Source organism: Hypanus sabinus, chromosome 18 (assembly GCF_030144855.1).
Source record: "Hypanus sabinus isolate sHypSab1 chromosome 18, sHypSab1.hap1, whole genome shotgun sequence".
In the NCBI taxonomy this organism is placed as follows: Eukaryota; Metazoa; Chordata; class Chondrichthyes; order Myliobatiformes; family Dasyatidae; genus Hypanus; species Hypanus sabinus.
Genome location: NC_082723.1, coordinates 22,935,720 through 22,955,926, shown reverse-complemented (window position 1 = coordinate 22,955,926; position 20,207 = coordinate 22,935,720). Strand labels below are relative to the sequence as shown.

At 42.6% G+C, this 20,207-nt stretch overlaps 2 protein-coding genes across 6 annotated transcripts in view; one reads left to right on the top strand and one right to left on the bottom strand.

The window, feature by feature from the left end:
* The window catches only part of ralgps1 (Ral GEF with PH domain and SH3 binding motif 1), a 733,240-nt gene that overhangs the window by 343,781 nt on the left and 369,252 nt on the right, over window positions 1–20,207 (top strand). The window lies entirely within an intron of this gene.
* The window catches only part of angptl2b (angiopoietin-like 2b), a 117,229-nt gene continuing 114,679 nt past the window's right edge, over window positions 17,658–20,207 (bottom strand). For both annotated transcript variants that reach the window (XM_059993863.1, XM_059993862.1), the window contains exon 5: window positions 17,658–19,797. In XM_059993863.1, coding sequence (XP_059849846.1) covers window positions 19,598–19,797 — 200 coding nt within the window. In that variant the 3' untranslated portion in view covers window positions 17,658–19,597. The remainder of the gene's footprint in view (window positions 19,798–20,207) is intronic.

The following is a 20,207-nucleotide window of genomic DNA, read 5'->3' as shown; positions in this document are numbered from 1 at the left end:
GAGGTGAAATCATCGGACAAAGTCAGCATGGATTTGTGAAAGGAAAATCATGTCTGACAAATCTTATAGAATTTTTTGAAGATGTGACTAGTAGAGTGGATAGGGGAGAGCCTGTGGATGTGGTATATTTAGATTTTCAAAAGGCTTTTGACAAGGTCCCACACGGGCAATTAGTGTGCAAACTGAAAGCACATGGTATTGGGGGTATGGTATTGATGTGGATAGAGAATTGGCTGGCAGACAGGAAGCAAAGAGTGGGAGTAAACGGGACCTTTTCAGAATGGCAGGCAGTGACTAGTGGGGTACCGCAAGGCTCAGTGCTGGAACCCCAGCTGTTTACAATATATATTAATGATTTAGATGAGGGAATTAAATGCAGCATCTCCAAGTTTGCAGATGACACGAAGCTGGGTGGCGGTGTTAGCTGTGAGGAGGATGCTAAGAGGATGCAGGGTGACTTGATTGAGTGGTGACTTGAGTTAGGTGAGTGGGCAAATTCATGGCAGATGCAATTTAATGTGGAGAAATGTGAGTTTATCCACTTTGGTTGCAAGAACAGGAAAACAGATTATTATCTGAAAGGTGGCCGATTAGGAAAAGGGGAGATGCAACGAGACCTGGGTGTCATTGTACACCAGTCATTGAAGGTGGGCATGCAGGTACAGCAGGTGATGAAAAAGGCAAATGGTATGTTGGCATTCATAGCAAAAGGATTTGAGTACAGGAGCAGGGAGGTTCTACTGCAGTTGTACAAGGCCTTAGTGAGACCGCACCTAGAATATTGTGTGCAGTTTTGGTCCCCTAATCTGAGGAAAGACATTCTTGCCATAGAGGAAGTACAGAGAAGGTTCACCAGATTGATTCCTGGGATGGCAGGACTTCATATGAAGAAAGACTGGATCGACTAGGCTTATACTCACTGGAATTTAGAAGATTGAGGGGAGATCTTATTGAAACATATAAAATTCTAAAGTGATTGGACAGGATAGATGCAAGAAGATTGTTTCCGATGTTGGGGAAATCCAGAACGAGGGATCACAGTTTAAGGATAAAGGGGAAGCCTTTTAGGACCGAGATGAGGAAACACACAGAGAGTGGTGAATCTGTGGAATTGTCTGCCACAGGAAACAGTTGAGGCCAGTTCATTGGCTATATTTAAGAGGAAGTTAGATATGGCCCTTATGGATAAAGGGATCGGGGATATGGAGAGAAAGCAGGTACAGGATTCTAAGTTGGATGATCAGCCATGATCATACTGAATGACGGTGCAGGCTTGAAGGGCCGAATGGCCTATTCCTGCACCTATTTACTATGTTTCTATTATACCCTGTGATTCATTTTCTCACAGGCATTCGCTACAGAGCAAAGAAATACAGCAAAATCAATGAATAACTACACACAAATAGTCACCGACAAACAATCAATATGCAAAAGACGACAATCTGTGCAGATACAAAATAAGTAAATACTAACAAGAACACGAGTTGACCTTGAAACTGTATCCTTAAGTTGTGGAATCATTTCAGTGTTGAAGTAAGTGAAATTATCCAAACTGGTTCAGAACTTGATGGTTGAAGGGTAAAAACTGTTCCTGGATCTGGTGGTGTGGGACTTGAGGCTCCTATACCTCCTCTGTGAAGGCAGCAACTAAAGAGAGCATGGCCTGGATGGTAGGGGTAAACCATTCAGCCCGCCATTCCATCATGGCTGATCCTGGATCCTGCTCAACCCCATACACCTGCCTCTTCGGTCTTTGATGATGGGAATGTGTTTTGCTGCGAGAGCATTCCTTGTAGATGTGCTCAATTGTATTGGAGTTTGTGTTTGCATTTCCGTCTCTGGACGCTGGATGAAAAGGCAGACAGCTTCGAGATGGTGGAGGGGTGTGGAGTTCATGTTGTCTACAGTCATTCTCCATACCTGGCAGTTCAACTGGAAAAATGTTACGGAGAACTCAGAATGACGCCATTATCTTCTGGACAACACTTTGCATCTGTGGCCACGTGTGAAAATATTGCACTGAGCTTCCGTGCTTCAAATTGAGTAAGAAAACTTGGCTGTTGATGAGGAAACTTTGAAATTACAAATTTCAGATTTCATCTGAAGTATATTCTCCAGCTTCATAGATTGTTATCACATGGTTGCTATTGTAAACATTCTCAGATTTTATAATGTAATTGGAGGATTTTGTGGAATGCAAAGATGAACTCCTTCCAATAGAATGACAATCTTTCCATTTCACTTCTGACTGCCTTCCCAATCCCACTGGTGCTTCGTAAATACTTCTGGTACATGATCCAGCCATGACCATCGTTTGTCCTGTGGCCACATTACTGTACTGTCTGGGGTTTAGAGAGTACCTGACGTTTATTCCACTCTGAGAACCTTGGGCACCAGTTGGTAGTCACTACTTAGGCTGGTGTTTCAATGCTGTAATGAAAGTGAGTCTGAAATGTAGCTATTCCAAATAGATCCTTAGGTGGAATAATCACCATAGAAATTTCTTCTTATTATTACCGTTAGAAAGGAGGCACAGGAGGTTGAAGACACACACTCAATATTTTAGAAGCAGCAGCTTCCCTTCCACAAAAAGTTTTCTGAATGGACAATGAACCTTCCTACCTACTTTTGCTCTTGTTTTGCACTACTTATTTATATTTTAATATTGCTTAGTATATGTTATGTATTGCACTGTACTGCTGCTGCAAAACAACAGATTTCACAACATATGTCAGTGATAATAAACCTGATTCTGACTCTGGCAAAGGAGGAAGAAATTTGGCTTGTTATGTCCAACCCTGCTGAGAAAATGGAAAGCTAGAATGTAGGAGCAAGACTAGGTTTTCGATACTACACCAGCATTTAACTCTATCATGACTAATCATCCAACTCACTATCCTGTTCTTGATTTCCACGGATTCTGTTGTCTTTTAAAAATGACTACTCCATTTCCTTAAATATATCAGGTATCTTCTATTCCCCACTCTGGCCTTTTACATCCTCACCTGTTTATCACTTCTCCCGGGTCCCCTCTTCCTTCCCTTTCTCCTGCAGTCAACTCTCCTCTTCTCTCAGATTCCTCCTTCTCCCAGCCCTTTAACTTCCCCATCCACCTGGCTTCACCTGTCATCTTCCATCTAGTCTCCTTCCCCTCCCCACACCGTTTTATTTTGCGGTCTTCCCTCTTCCTAATCCTGAAGAAAGGTCTCGGCCAGAAGCGTCAACTGCTTATTCATTTCCATAGATGCTGCCAAACCTGTTGAGTTCCTCCAGCATTTTGTGTGTGTCACCTATTTAAGATGAAGTTTAGAATTTTTTTCACAGAATGGTTCCCCTTTGGAGCTTACTGCTTCAGAGGCTGAATCACTGAGTATATTCAAGGTGACAGCAACTTCTTTTGGGAGTTGGGGTTTCTGGGGTGCTGGCAGGAAAGTGCAGATGCCAGATTCGGATCAGCCATAGTCTTGAATACAAGAGATTCTGCAGATGTTGGAAATCCAGAGCAATACATGCAAAATGCTAGAGGACTTGGCCCAAAATGCTGATTGTTTATTCATTTCCATTGATGCGGCCTGATCGGCTGAGTTCCCCCAGCAGTTTGTGTGTGCTGCTTTGGATGGCCAGTATCTGCAGACTTCCTTGTGTTGAGTATATCTCATGGTTTGACCTCCAGTACCTAGTGACAAGCAAAGGTCACATTGTGTGGATAAAGTCACCAGAATATTTTCTCCTACATTGTGTTGTACATCTCCTCATTGGCTGGCTACTCTGTGATTTCACTTATCCTTGCAGGGAATAGTCTGACCTCTGGCATAAACAAATCTGTTATATTTCTAGATGGCAAGAGACTGGAATGCTGCATGATTAGAGGTGCTTGCAAGGGGCAAAAGGCCTGGATGTTTCAGCTTCACATTTATTTCTGGGATGTATACATTCAGTGGCCACTTTATTAGTTATCACCTGTAGCTAATAAAGTGGCCACTGAGTGTATATTCATGGTCTTCCACTGCTGTAGCCCATCCACTTCAAGGTTCGATGTATTGTGCTTTCAGAGATGCTCTTCTGCACACCACTGTTGTAATATGTAGTTAGTTGAGTTACTGTTGCCTTTCTGTCAGCTTGAACCTTTCACCCATGACTTATCTGATATCTCATTAACAACGTATTTTTCCCAACAGAACTGCTGCTCTCTAGATGTTTTCTGTTTTTGCACCATTCTCAGTAAACTCTAGAGACTGTTGTGCGTGAAAACCCCAGGAGATCAGCAGTTTCTGAGATACTCAAACCACCCCATCTGGCACCAACAATCACTCCATGATCAGAGTCACTTGGATCACATTTCTTCCCCATTCTAATGTTTGGTCTGAATAACAACTGAACCTCTTGAACATGTCTCCATGCTTTTATGCATTGAGTTGCTACCATATGATTGGCTGATTAGATTCTTATAATCTAATATGATTGGCGTTAATGAGAAGATATACAGGTGTAAAGTGGCCACTGAGTACATGTTAATATAGAGTGAAATACAGCATTTGTGTTAACACCCAACACACCTAAGGGTGCAACCGACAACTGTCACCATACATTCCGGTGCCAACATAACATGCCCAGCAAATCTACACAGGTTTTGGTTGCTCACAATTCAGAGTGACCGCTCACATGTCAAATGGTACCTGGGATGGTATTGGTAGCCTGTAGCCTCCAAACTGACCTTGAGCTCTAAGACCTATGGAAGATGGTTGGATCGTTTTGTTCTCCGATCTTGGCAATTTACTTGAAGACGTTTCTTCACCATACAAGGAGATGTCATCAGTTGCTCCTGTCTGAAGGCTTGCCTGAAGGCGAAGTTCTCCCGTCAGCAAGCACACCTCCTATGGTGACAAAACACTTGCCAGTAGCATTGCCAAGGTCAAAGAGCACCTCAACTCAGCCATCTCCCATCTGAGCTAATTTTCCACATTATTTCCAAGCTTTGGAGGATCTAACTTTTCAGCAAGATACTCAGAATAATGACTCTTTTTATACTGATACACAATTCAAAAATGTTAGCAATCTGACATTTTAATTACTTAGCTCCACTGCCAACAACTGGTGAAGATTCTCATCCCAAAATATCAACTGTTTATCCATTTCCATAGTTGCTGCACCATCTGCACAATCTCTTTTGCCCTTTGAACATTTTAAAGTTTTCTCACTCTCTGTAAGGATGGATGTTTTACATGGATCTGATTTTCCACATTAGGAAACATAATTCATGATTCAAAATACTGGGAACAGGTAGCTCTTGGCAAGCTCATTCCTAGCCTTAAGTAATGACAAAAACATCTGATTCAGATGTTTCTGTCAGCTCTTTATGTGATTTTTTTTTTAAAAAGCCTTACTTTTTCCTGACCCATTGTCAAGATCGACTCGCTCCCATTTTCTCTTTTAGGGTTGCAAAGCTGAGAGCGTATTGCACTTTGTATAGAAAAATAAACTGTGAGTTAGCAATTGCAGCCTTCGTGGGAATTTTAGGCAGTAATCACTTTTTAACACTCATACAGATTGTATAGACATAAAAACAGGCCCTTTGCCAACACATCCAGGCCAACCAAGGCTCCTACTTAAGATGATCCCATTAGGTCCATATCCTTCTATACCTTTCCTATCTGTATACTTCTACAAATGACTTTTAAATATCCTAATTCTACCTGCCACAACTACTTTCCCTGACTGCCCATTCCATATATTCTAGATCCTTGATTAGTCAGGGCATGAAGGGAAATGGGGAGAAGGCAGGAGTTTGGGGCTGAGAGAGAAATGGATCAGCCATGATGAAATGGCGGAGCCGACTCAATGGACAAAATGGCCTAATTCTGCTGTGATACCTTGTATGCATCACGGTGCGCGTGAAGAGGTTCTTCACACTGCATCGGATCTGGAGTAGCAATTATTTCATTCAACTTTACACTCACGTACTGAAGGACAATAAACACTCTTGAATCTTGAAATTGCTCCTCAGACCCCCCCATCTTTAAATCTTTACCCTTTCACCTTCAACCCATGCCCTCTAGGTTTTTGGTTCTCTTTCTGTGGGGAAAAAGACTGTAAGTATTTACCCTCTCTCTGCTTCTCATGAACACCTCCATAAGCTCAATTACCTATGTAATTCACAAACCTTGGTGCTATCTAAACGCACCCAGCTCTTTTGTCTCTTCTACCATTCCATTTCTAAGATTTTCCCCATATTCCAGATCTTTCTGGTCTCTCCCTCTTTTCCCTTCATCTTTACACACATCTCATCAGACTGGAATGTTTGCCCTGTTTCTGCCTCTACAGATGCAGCCCAGAGTGAGTAGGCATTTGCAATAGTTTCTACTTAATTTCAGTCACGTAACATTTGCAGGAAGAGACTTCACTATTCCCCTAATCTGTCCATATTTCATACGCCCCTCTTAAACCTGCATCATCATGGGCACTGGCCTCCCCACCATTGAAGACATCTTGAAAAGGTGAGGCCTCCAGAGAGTGGCATCCGTTATTAAGGACCCTCACCATCTAGGACATGCCCTCTCTTCATTGCCACTGCCAGGGAGGAGGTACAGGAGCCTGAAGATACCCACTCATCATTTTAGGAACAGCTTCTTCCCCTCTGCTATCAGATTTCTGAACAGACCATGAACACAACCTCACTATTTGCTGTCTTCTTACACTACTTATTTATTTTTATTTATCTTTATTGTAGATTATAGTATATTTCTGTGTATTGCGAAGTGCTGCTACAGCAAAGCAGCAAATTTTACAACATACAGTATGTCAGTGATGGCCTGTTTCTGATTCTAACTTGCCCATTAGCAATACAGCGAACAGGATACCTGAGGAGTTCATGAACTTTGTTACTGAAAATAAACTAACAGTTCATTAGGGTCTGAAGCTCCTCCATAATCGCCCTGCTCACTTCACACTTTTCTGCCCCTGCATTACCTTTCATTGTTCCCCACCATCTGGTTCACGTGTCCTCTCTGAGTTCCTGGCCTTTGTGTCTCATCTCCCGTACCCCGTGCTGTTCACCAGTGCATGACCAGCGTCTACTGAGTGCAGCTTTCCTTCGGAGAGAATCATTTGCAGGGCTCTAGGGACGGGGATTGACAGAAGTGGTCTTCAGGGATCTGGCATTTAACTCAATAAGTTCAATAACCTCCCTCTGTGCCCTAACCATTTCATGATTCTACACTCCTTTCCCACCAAAGCTGCTGACGGCTCACCTTCCCCTCCAGACCTCCATTTGGATCAAATATCTTCTGACTGGGAACTTTATTACGCGTCTTTCAAATGGCTGCAGCGCAAGATGGATTGAAGCAGTGTTGAGTTGCAGCTGCTCCCTTGTGTTTGAGTGCGTTGGGCCTTTGTGGAGGTTTCCTAGTGTGCCCAGGATTGTGCATTCCTTGTAGTTTATGCAGTGTTACAAGTGCCCCAGCAGCTGAATATGAACTCGTTTTAAGATTTACTTTCCTTCGGTCTCCAGTCTTCCATCAGACTTCCCTTGCTCAGTGGAGAGTTCCAAATTAGACATTCCACCTTGTACTGATTTCTGAGATAGTTATAATTTGGATATTTAATCTAATAATAACTTATAACATGGAATATTAGGTACAGGCACTTTGACCCCTGATGTTGTGCTGATCTTTTAACTTTAAGATAAATCTAACCCTTCCCTCCCACATAGCTCTCTATTTTTCTATCATCCACATTCCCAAAATGTTTCTTAAATGCTCCTAATGTATCTTGACTCTATCGCCACCCATGATCTGCTTACTCACACCTGTGTTACCTTGCCATCCAACTTCAAAATACTTTATTCTTCAACCAGCTCCAGAAGATCCAGGCTGGCATGGTGCCATAGTGGTTAGCACAGCGCCTTACAGTTCCAGTGACCCAGGTTCAATTCCCGCAGCTGACTGTGAGGAGTTTGGACATTCTCCCTGTGACCGCATGGGTTTCCTCCAGGTGCTCTGGTTTCCTCCCACAGTTCAAAGGTGTGCCTGTTAGTAGGTTAGTTGGTCATTGTAAATTGTCCTGTGATTAGGCTTGGATTAAATGGGGGTTACGGGATGGCATGGCTTGATGGGCTGTATGTCAATAAATAAATAAATCCCTGAATATGTCTTCCCCGAAATGTAACCTTGATCAAGCTTGACATTGATGGCACTTTGCAGAGCCAGTGTACTGGCTTCTTTTCCTGCTACTGTCTCGCAAGAGTTTGTACGCTCACCCCGTGACCACAGTGGTTTCCTCTGGGTGCTTCGGTTTCCACCCAGGCGAATGGGTCACGTGAGTAAGATGTGGGCATGCTACGTTGGCGCCAGAATTATGTCACACTCGTGGGCTGTCCAGCATAATCCTCGCTGATCTGATTTGATGCAAACGATGCATTTTGCTCTAAGTTTTGATGTACTTGCCAAATAAAGCTAATCTGTAATCTGACCACAACAGTAATGAAATGCCCTTCAATCTTCTAAGCTTGGGCTTTTAAGGTACACTGCAGCTGATATTTCTGACTGAGAAAGATTGAATCAAGTAGCAGAACATTGAATCAATCCACTTAATTTCCATTTTCTTCTTTCCAAGGGTATATTCCAACTAATAGCCAACACAAGCTTTCCTTGACGTGTTCCTTTTATCAAGCTCCCACTGTGCTTCACAAATGACGGGGTTATAGAGCATTCCAAAGACAGAGGAGTTAGAGTTAGTAAGTTGTGGGCATGCTGTGTGGATGCCGGATGCATAGCGACACTTACCAGCTGCCCCCAGCACATCCTCGGACTGCGTTGGCCAGTGGTGCAAAATGACACATTTCATTTGATGTTTTGATGCACGTGACAAATAAAGCTAATCTTTAAATCAAAGCAGCACACTCAAAATGCTGGAGGGACTCAGCAGGTCAGGCAGCGTCAATGGAAAAGAGTAAACGGCTGACCATTTGGGCCGAGACCCTCCAGGACCTAAACATCCTGCTATGGAAACATCTATGACAACATCTTTTCCATTGATGCTGCCTGACCTGCTGAGTTCCTCCAGTGTTTTGCGTCTGTCGCCTTAGATTTCCAGCATCTAAAGACTTCCTCGTGTTTGTAGCCTTTAAATCATTTGCTGTAACACCAGTGTGAATCAGTTTTTTCTTCATGGCAATCCTATGTAGGCTATTGGGGTCAGTGGGAGCCTATCGCCAAATGGAACAAATTTACTTGTAGAACAGACGTGGTTTGATTTCTGGTGTTGATCTGAACAGGCGAAAAACCAACATGGTCGGAATGGAGAGGACTTGTGTTGAAGTTGAGTAGCAATTTCCGGACCGTGATAGCTAAAGCTTACACTTGACTCAGAGCCATTTTGCCTATTTTATTTTTCAACCATATCATCAAATATTTTTGTTTCCTTTGCTTTTGATACACAATGTGATTGTACTCAATCTTGTTAGCTCTGTGATTTATTCCAGCTGCTGGTGAACTGCCTGCAGAGTGTGTTTAGCTTACAGTGCATGTAACTGTGAAGTATGGTCAAACTTCAACTCCTTCTGAATAGAAATGAACTCATTCCGTAGTCAGAGAGATAAGGAAGGCATCTGGCACGCTGGCCTGCACCAGTCACGGCACAGAGTATATGAGCTGCAATGTAACATTGTAGTTGGAAGGAGATCAAGTCAAGTCACTTTTTATTGTCATTTCGACCGTAACTGCTGGTACAGTACACAGTAAAAACGAGATGTTTTTCAGGACCATGGTGCTACATGAAACAGTACAAAAACTATACTAAACTACGTAAAAACAACACAGAGAGAAAAACAACTACACTAGACTACAGACCTACCCAAGACTGCATAAAGTGTGCAAAACAGTGCAGGCATAACAATAAATAATAAACAAGACAATAGGCACAGTAGAGGGCAGTAAGTTGGTGTCAGTCCAGGCTCTTGGTATTGAGGAGTCTGACAGCTTGGGGAAAGAAACTGTTACATAGTCTGGTTGTGAGAGCCCGAATGCTCCGGTGCCTTTTCCCAGATGGCAAGAGGGAGAAGAGTTTGTATGAGAGGTGCGTGGGGTCCTTCATAACGCTGTTTGCTTTGCAGAAGATATATCATGTATATATTAAGTGTAAGATGTTGTGGCCTCCATTTGAGTATCTGAAGGGGCTGCTCCTCAACATCAGCCTAGACTTCGGCCCGATCTACGGTCACCCAGTACAGAGTGGGGCGGGGTGCTCAGGGGATCTCCTGGTTCGTCTGCTCTTGGGTCTTCACTGTTGCCCATTCACAGGTCCAGGCAACAGACAGCTGAGAGCTCTACCAGAGACGACTATCGGCCTCTCTTCCAGGGTGATGTCCATGGCCAGTCCTTGGAGGAGGAGTACCCGGTTTCTATGGGCCCAGTGAGGGAGTTCTGAGAATGGTGGGCCCCTCAGGGGCTTGAGTATTCTGTAGGTAATGGTTATCATATTTTAATATGAAGTTGTAATAAGTTTTGTGTACCCCTGATTATTGCATGTTTTTGTGAGTGAATAAACTTTTGTATAATTGTTTAAAAAATGTCGTTGAGGCCACACAAGGACAATTGAGTTCTGTTTTTGTCAACCTGTTAGAGGAAAGTCAGCATTGAACTGGAAAGTGTGCAGAGAAGATTTATGAGGATGCTGCCAGGACTCGAGGGTCTGAGTTATCAGGCAAGTTTGGATAGGATAAGAGTTTATTCCTTGGAATGTAGGAGATTGAGTGATGACCTTATAGAGGGGTATTAGAATCATGAGAGTAAGGAATTGGGTAAACGTTCATAGTCTTTTTCCTCGGGAAAGGGGAACTAAGACATAAGTTTAGGGTGAGACATTAAAGATTTAAAAGAGACCTGAGTGGCAGTTTCTTTATGCAGAGGGCAGTATGAGCCTCCAGAGGAAGAGTGTCATTTAAAAAACATTTGGGTAACTACATCAACAATGAGGCATTCACTGTAGAGCTGGGGTTCCCAACCTTTTTTATGCCATGGACCAATGCCATTAAACAAGGGGTCCGTGGAAACCAGGTTGGGAATCCTTGGCTTAAAGGGATATGGGCCAATGGAACTAGCTTTGTTGCTGCGTGGTCAGCATGGATGAGTTGGGCTGAAGGGCCTGTTTCTGCACTGTATCGCTCTATGGCTCCACTCGTTGTGTCTGTGAGGTCTATGGATTTTGCAATTTGAGTAAAGTCTCACAGAAATTGCCTGTTGGCGATTGGGTGCATCTTAATGTCTTGCACATTATGGCGGGCACTTTGACGTTCCTTTCAGGCTCTGGACAAGTGTAACCCTGGTGACTGCTAGGAAAGCAGAGGATCCTGGCAACGATTGAAGTCAGTGCCAGGAGCTCATTTGGCAGCAGTATAAAAAGCCCTGTCAGACTTCTCAGTGCTCGTTGTGATGTGGGTCACTGGTCACGTAACACTTCCCTGTGTGTCTTCAGTGTTTGTTTTTCTCCCTTGTTTGCTGAGGAGCTTGTGTTTTATGAATGCAGTATACTTTCCAGGGTCTCTGGAATGCGGTCATTGCTGTTTGGAATATCCTGGCAGGGCTAGCCCTTGCTTTAACATTTCGACAGGAAAGTCAGCATCATTCACAATTATTTACCATGGAACAGCTCAGGAATTGGCCCTTTGGTCCACAGTGTCTGTGCCGAGACAATGCCAATCCAAACGAATCCCATGTGCCTGCATGTGGCTCCTATTCCTCCATTCAGCACAAAGAGCAAGCCCCTTGGCCCACACTGTCTGCTTCAAACGTAATGTCAAATTAAATGCCTGTACATGATCTATATCACTATATTCTCTGTTCCCACAACCAATGATCTCACTGTAAGGACTCTTTATCTCATTATCTCATGTTCTTGTTATTTATTGCTATTTATTTATATTTGCATTTGCACAGTTTGTTGTCTTCTTCACTCAGGTAGATCTATCTTTGTATCGTTTGTAGTTACTAGTCTATAGATTTGCTGAGTATGCCCACAAGGAAATGAATCTCACGGTTGTATATGGTGATGTGTACTGTATGTACATTGATAATAAGTTGGCTTTGGTATACCTGAGCCCATCTAAATTTTTCTTAAATGTAACTATCATATCTGCTTCCACCACTGCTCCGGCAGCCTATCCCAAGCACCTGACACTGTGTTTAAAGAAAACTTGCTACAAATATCTCCCTTGAATTTTCATCCTCTTTTGTGGGGGGGCATGGCAGTGTAGCAGTTAGCGCAATTGTCTTACAGTATCTCCGATTATACAGTTAGGGTTCAATTCCCACCACTGTTGGTAAGAAGTTTGTACTCTGTCTCCAGGTTTCCTGTGGGTGCTCCGGTTTCCTCCCACATTCCAAAGGCATATGGGTAAGGGTTAGTGAGTTGTGGGCATGCTGTGTTGGTGCTAGAAGTGTGGTAACACGCGTGGGGCGTTCTCAGAATCTGTTGGTGGTTGGCACAAAAGATTTTCACTGTATGCTTCAATGTAAACGTGACTACTAAAGCTAATCTTAGACATTAAATGTATTTTTCTTGTATTTGACAAAAATCCCATGGAACAAAGATTCTGTCTACCCTATCAAGTCCCTTCCTAGTTTTGAGAATTTCTGTCAGGTCTCCTCTCAGCCTCTGACGGTCCAAGGAAAACTCTCACAAGTCCATCCCTGCCAGTTCATGTACTTGTCTAACTACCTCTTAAACATTGTTTTCATCTCTGCTTCCAGCATTTCCCCTGGCAGCGAGTTCTGGGTTCCTAACTTGATTTGTAGCTCTACTAACTCTGTCAGCTTTTACCGCTTTGGCTCTTAATTTTCTGCTTGTCCGCAGGAAGGCAATCCTTTTGCTTCCTCAGAGCAGCTTCCTGGACCAGTTAAGAGGGCAGTTGACCAGAAACAACATTATTGTGGGTTTTGGAGTCACAGGTGCGACTGACTGAGGATGGTAGGTTTCTTTTTCTTCAGGGATATTAGAAAACCAGTCATGCCTTTAACCCCCACTATTACTGACATTAGTGTTTAAACACCAGACTTTACTTGCACAGTAGCGTAGTGATTAGTGTAACACTGTTACTGTGCCAGCAGCTTGATTTCAACTCCTGCCACTGTACGCTGGGAATTTCCTTCTCCCTGAGACCATGTGGGTTTCCTCTGGATGCTCTAGTTTCCTCCTACATTCCAATCTCGTACAGGTGAGGGTTAGGGTTAGCATGGAAGCATGCAAGCTGTCCGAGCACATCCATTATCTGTGTTGGTCATTGACACAAATGGTGCATTTCACTATGTGTTTTGAGGTTCCAATGTACGCTAACAAATAAAGTTAATCTTTTTAATCTTTAAAATTAAATTCCCAGGGTAGAATATGAAATCCTGCCTCCATGTACAGTATGACTACCAGTTTTAAGTATTTAACTATTAATCTTGGGGAAGAGCTGTATTTGTTCTGCACTTTATTCTACATTCTGTTGTTGTTTTACCTTGTTCTACCTCAATGCACCGTGTAATGGTTTGATCTGTACGAACAGTATGCAAGACCAAGGTTTCACATGACAATAGTGAACCTATTCCAATTCACTGGCAGTCCCCTCTTCTTCTGAGCTCCTGGGCTATGAAAATTTTATGAGCTGCTGGTGGGTGTTGCTATGGTGTTGTGAACAGGTTTGGAAAGAAGTTTATTCCCCACAAGTACAAGGTGATACACTTTGGGAAGTTGAATAGAGGCAATAAAGTTAAAGGGGGTGGTGGTGCTAAAGAATGTTAATGAGCAGATGGACATGGGGGTCACTCTTCACTCACCCCATCACTGAACTGTTCCCACAACCTATGGACTCGCTTTCAAGGACTCTTCATCTCATGTTCTCCATATTTATTTCTCATTTATTTTTTTTCTTCTTTTGTATTTGCACAGATGTTGTCTTTTGCACACTGTCTTCTTGCCCTGTTGGGTGTAGTCTTTCATGGATTCTATTATGGTTCTTGGATTTATTGAGTATGCTTGTAAGAAAATGTATTTCAAGGTAGTATACGACAACATATATGTACTTTCTACTTCGAACTTTGAACTGAAGTGTTTAGTTCTTTGAAAGGGGAGCATAGGCAGATAGGAAGAGAAAGAAGGCATGTGGCTTGCTGTTTTCATAGGTCAGGCTGTAGAACTTAAAGATTTGGAGGCTACATTGCAACTTTACAAACTACTGGTAAGTAGGAAGATGAATAAGGTAGGTAGGATGATTGCCTTCATAGGGAAGGACATGAGCATAAGAATTGGATTATGTTGAAACTTCACAAAACACTGTTCACCACAGTGTAGGAAGGGTGTGGTTGCTTTGGAGGGAATATAGAAGAGGTGTCTGGATTGGAGGACTTCAGTTAAGGGGGAAGATTGTAAAGGCTGGATTTGTTTTCCCTGAAGGAGGCTGATGGGATGAGCTGATACTGTACCGTGCAGAAGTCTCAGGATGTAGCTAGGATGCCCAAGATCTTTACACAGTACTGTGGTGATTATATTTACTTATTCAAATACAGTGTGGAATAGGCACTTCCAGCCCTTCAAGCCTATTCACCCAGCAGTCCCCTGATCTAACCTGAGCTTAATCACGGGGCAGTTTATGTTTTTGGACGGTGGGAGCAAACTGGAGTTTCTGGAGGAAACCCACGTGGTCACGGGGAGTACGTACTCCTTACAGGCAGCAGCGGGAATTGAACTCAAGTTGCCTGTACTGGAAAGTGTTTGCTAGAGTCCTAGGAGAAGACCAGCAACCTCCTCAAATACACAATAGGGTGCCTCAGAACTACCACTACGCTACCATGCTGCCCCTATTTATTGCGCTGTACTGCTGTCGTAAAAAAAACACAAATTTCATGGCATATGTGAATGTTGATAAACCTGATTCTGATATAGGTCTCTATTGTGGACTGAGAGTGGGAAGGGGGCAGGGAGAGGGGAATCACGGTTGGGAAAAGGGGAAGGGAGAGAGGAGCGAGCAGGAAACACCAGAGAGACATTCTGTAATGATCAATGGATCAGTTGTTTGGAATCAAGTGAGCTTGCCTGGTGTCTCAGGGCTGGGTGTGTCTGCACCCATTCCAACCCACACCCCGGCACTCCTCTGTCACCTGCCCCACAGCCCTGGTGCAGCGCTCCGCCCTCACCATTCCTATATCCTTTGCTCCCACCATTTTTATAAACTCGCTCTCTCCACTCCACATATATATATGTGTGTGTGTGTGTGTGTGTGTGTGTGTGTGTATATATATGTGCCTAAGACTTTTGTACAGTACTGTAGGTGTATGTAAAATTATGAGAGGCTTGGGTAGAGTAGATAGTCAAATCTTTATCGCATGATAAGGTTATCAACAACAAGAGAACACAGGTGTCAAGCAAGATGATAAAATTTTAAAGGAGATGTAGAGGAAAAACTTTTACACTAAGAGTGCTTGATATCCGGAACGTGCTGCCAGAAAAGGTTCAGAAGTTCACAGTAAATTTATTATAAAAGTATATAAATGTCACTATATACTACCCTGAAATTCTTTTTCTTGTGGGTATTCACGATAGAATGAAGAAGTACAATGGAATCTATGAAAAACCACGAAAAATGGTGAAATTGGACACAATTACTATGTTTAAGGGACATGTAAATAGACTCTTGAACTGTTAAGGCTGATAAGGATATGGACCTAATGTGTGCAAGTGGGGTTAGTGTTCTTACTTACTGTGTGCTACACTGCTGAAATGTAGGGCAGCAAAGATGGTCCCACATCTCTGTTGGTAATGAGGACTTCCTTCATTATGTCAGTAGCTTCCCCTCAGTTTTCACCACTGTTACGCAAATCCCGAGTGAAGCCTGAAGACTTGGGAATACCAACATACTCAGATCTAGAAGGACTCTTCATTGCTGTTTCTGTAACAGCTTTGTTAAACCAGTTAGCGTTGTTAGCCCTGAGCTGAACCCCTGAATCTGGAGCACTGGTGGACCATGCTTAACCTGGCCTCTACCCTTTGACCAGTTTGGCAGCATGACCCTACCAAGAGCCGAAGCATCAAGCCCTGACTCCAACCAATATAGATCTCCGGGTCATTGAGGCACACAAGCTTCCAAACCACAACAAGCTTGAGGACCTCTTGGAGTGGGATTAGTGTGGGTGGATAAAAAGGTTAGGGACGTGACTAATAATCCTAGGAAGTTTTAGTAACATTAACTATACTACATAAATGTTGTCATAGAAATAATCACTAAACCTAAACAAAAACACTGGCCTGGGAGTCTTGCTTGTGATCAGAAGACTAAGATCTCAGGGCTCTGGAGACAGGTGGATCAAGGGTCAGTGTCACGGCAGGAGACTCGTGTGTTGTCAGGGAGGCTGGAAAATCTTTCACCGTGGGCCCAAGACCCAAGGTCTTTGCGATCTTTGGACACAAGAGCTCAAAAAAAGCCACAAAATGGACTTGTAACATCGTAAACCAGCGGGTTGTTGTCATGTCTCCTGCTCGCTGAAAGATCGGAGACACCTCCCTCTCTCTTGCCAGGGAGAGAGAGAATCCTGTGGTTTGTCGAATGTTGGAGGAAATGCAAAGCCTTTAGGGTAACTTTGGTCTGTGACTTTGCTATCGCTTAGCACACGCTTGGGCACGGTGATGGTATTGATATGCTTTTTTATGCTGGTGAGGGGAGGTGATGGTGAGCTTGCTGCTGCTTACCCACGGTAGGGGGAAGCTGAGGGGGTCTTTGGGTTTCTCACGTTTAGCTGTACATTCTTCTCTGTTTTCGTGGATGTTTGCGAAGAAAAAGCATTTCGAGATGTATATTGTATACATTTCTCTGACATTAAATTGGACCTTTGAACATTACAGATGCTGGGAAATAAAAACACCCAAACACCCAGCAGGTCAGGCTATCCGTGGGAAGAGAGATGGGGTCAACGTTTCAGGTCCGAGAACCTTTGTCTGAGGTTTGCAGAAGGGGGTTCCATTCCAAACATTGTTACTCTCTCTCTTCCACAGATACAGTGTAGTCTACTGGGTGTTCCCAGCGCTTTTTGTTTCTGTCAATACAATCTTGAGTTTAAATACATATAATTAAAATGTGGAATAAAACTCTACTAATCATAATGACAACCATGAAACTACTGGATTGTTTTAAAAACATTCTGGGTTGACTAATGTACTTCAAGGAAATGTGCCATGCTTAGCCACCTTGGCCCAAACGAAACATCAAACTGAGGCTGAGCCGGGCTTCGTGTCTGAGGACTCACTTTCCTTCTAAATGCAATTTGCCTACTTTTATCATTTGCTTGATTTGTTTATTTTTCTCTCTCTCTTTCTCTCTGCACATAGGGTGTTTGTCCTTTTTAATGGGTTCTTTTGGGTTTCTTGTTTTGTGACTGCCTGTAAGGAGATGAATCTCAAGGTTGTATAATGTGTACGTACTTTAAAAATAAATGTACTTTGAACTTTGTACGACGTGACTGGCTCTTAATTATGCACTGAAGATGGATGACATCCTGACCAGTGATGCTCATATCCAATGTAGGAGTAAAACACAGACCAAGAGGCTGCCATTTGATGTTGACCTTGATGCACCCATCCAGGGATGAACAATAATATGATTAACTGAGGGTCACTGCAAATCATACTAGTAATGGTGGTTGAAGTCAGTTTATTGCAGATGTTAATGGTTATACTGGAACTGTCAAAACACTGTTACAAATAACACCTGCTTCTCCAAACTTGACAATGAAGGCTCAAAGTTGGATTCACGAACTGAATTTTACAACTGTTACAGTTACTAACACACAGGAGCTGTACACAACAGAACACACGAGACATTTTATTACGTACTGTAAGCATTTGTATAAATTATTATTTTTGGTGTGTGTTGCTTTAACTAACTCTGTACCAACTGAAACACCTCTCTGGGTTTGTAACTTTTATTACCTATGTAAGATTCATCGACGTAAATGGACTTAAGTTGGAAAATTAGTGTACAAACATTCACAAACACACAAAAAAATTCCCCTTCTCAGTGAGATTCTAAGCTGCAATATTAACAATATTTCTGAAAATGAAAGAAAAGTTCAGATAGTTTGAGGTGGAATATTCCTTCATGATGACTAATGTGTTTACTTGAAGTATGCTTGTCCCTTTATTTTGGAGCAGGCATTCCCAACCTGGGGTCCATAGACCCCTCGATTAATGGTAGGGGTCCATGGCGTAAAAAAGGTTGGAAACCCCTGTTTTAAAGGGACGGCCTGCACACTTTAAAATAAAGGGGTTAATTTCAGTACATTTATAACACAGGGACATCTGGCTCATTATATATTTGTTTGCTGATATCTCGTGTGGAATATCAGGATTCAAGTGCATTTCTTACAATGGTAATCCTTTTCTCTACGTGAAGACCGTGACATCATTGTCCTGTGGTGTAATCTGAAATAGTTTGTTAAAAGGATGTTAACAGTACCCTGTAATGTTCCTGGGGCAAACCTTCCAGGCTTACCAATTGGGAATTATTTACATGGTAAAAAATGAATTTCCAAATATATGTAGCAAGATTGATATATTGAGTTCTAAAGATCAGCATCTATGATTCATTTCTCAACTTAATAATTTCTTCATTCATATTAACACTGGAGGTTTATGCCTGAGAGTGGCTGTTAGAAGCAAAGATCAGCTGGGGCTTGTTGTGTTGTGTGTTGTTCTGCCGAGTATTGTGGGTGTGCTGGGTTAGTGTCAGAATGTGAGGCAACACTTGTGGGCACATCCTTAGGTGTGTCGGTTGTTAATGAAAACGACACGTTTCACTGTATGTTTTGATATACACGTGATAAATAAATCTGAATCTAAATCTCATTATGGAGCAAATCTGGGGATAAATTGGCTTTGGCGGACTTGAGTGTTTTTTTTATGAACAGTTATATCCGTAACAAATTTAGAAGCACACTGTCATGTTGCAGTCTAAGGAGAAATGTTAACTGTGGAAATTCTCAGAGGTAATGCCTACAGGAATTAATGTACCCATAGAACCATCACAGCTCCATTCCTGCGTCAAAATTTACATCATGATTTAGACCCCTCAATTCTACAAGATCAAGGGCTTGAGTTTACTTTGACGGAAGGTGGCTTTCAGTCAATATGAGCTTTCATTCCCATGAAATGATTCTCCCATTGTAACAGGCGTTCTCCTGCACTCGATCAGTACTGGCACCTCGTGTATTTCTTGCACGCCAATCACAAATTTGCCAACTGCTGTTCCAAACAAGTATTTCATTCTGGTGTTAGCAAAAATAACCTCCCAAACACAAGTAATTTATTTTTAGTACCTTTTTTTTTAAAGACGATTTTTAAGCACATATCTGAATTCAGCATTTTTACCAGCAATTGCTGTTATGCAAGTAGAAAAAAAAAGTTTGCTTACATGACATAACTTCTTATGTTGTAGGAAATAAATACATAGACAGTATTCTTTTTGTCTTGAAGAATAAGCACAGCTTGGTATATAAATTGTTGTAAGGCTGATTTCGTATACAGGACACTAGTCAGTTCTGCTTCCTGATGCTCGAGGACCCAACCCTAGTTTGTTTCAATGGAAAGTATTGGGGTTGGGTCGAATCATCATGATCACTGTCTTGAGGGAATAGGCACCTCCCCTGAATTCTGCCCAGTACACGCCGTCCTGGTACTTGCTGCGATAATGTCCTCCACGGTACCAGACGCCATTCAGATTTGAATGGGCACAGGCATTGTACCACCAGCCACCTTTCTGGTAGTGCGCACAGTTCCCTGCAAAGACAATGTGTTGCATTACGATAACATCCAAAGTAGGAACAGGACTTGGCTGTGAAGTCTTTTCTACCATTCATTCATATCCTGAACTCAACTCCACTCTTTCCTACCTTCACTCCATCCGAATTGGCCCTAAAAGCAGAGTTATAGAAAAAGATCCCAGGAATGAAAGGGTTAATGTCCGGGGAGATTTTGATGGCTCTGGGCCTGTACTTGATGGAGATTAGAAGAATGAGGGTGGATCTAATTAATAACCTGTCGAATATTGAAAGGCGTAGATAGAGTGGAAATGGAGGGGATGTTTCCTATAGTGCGGGAGTCTAGGACCAGTGGGCAAAGCCTCAGAATACAAGGATGTCCCTTCAGAATAGAGTCAATGAAGAATTCCTCTAGTCAGAGGGTGGCAA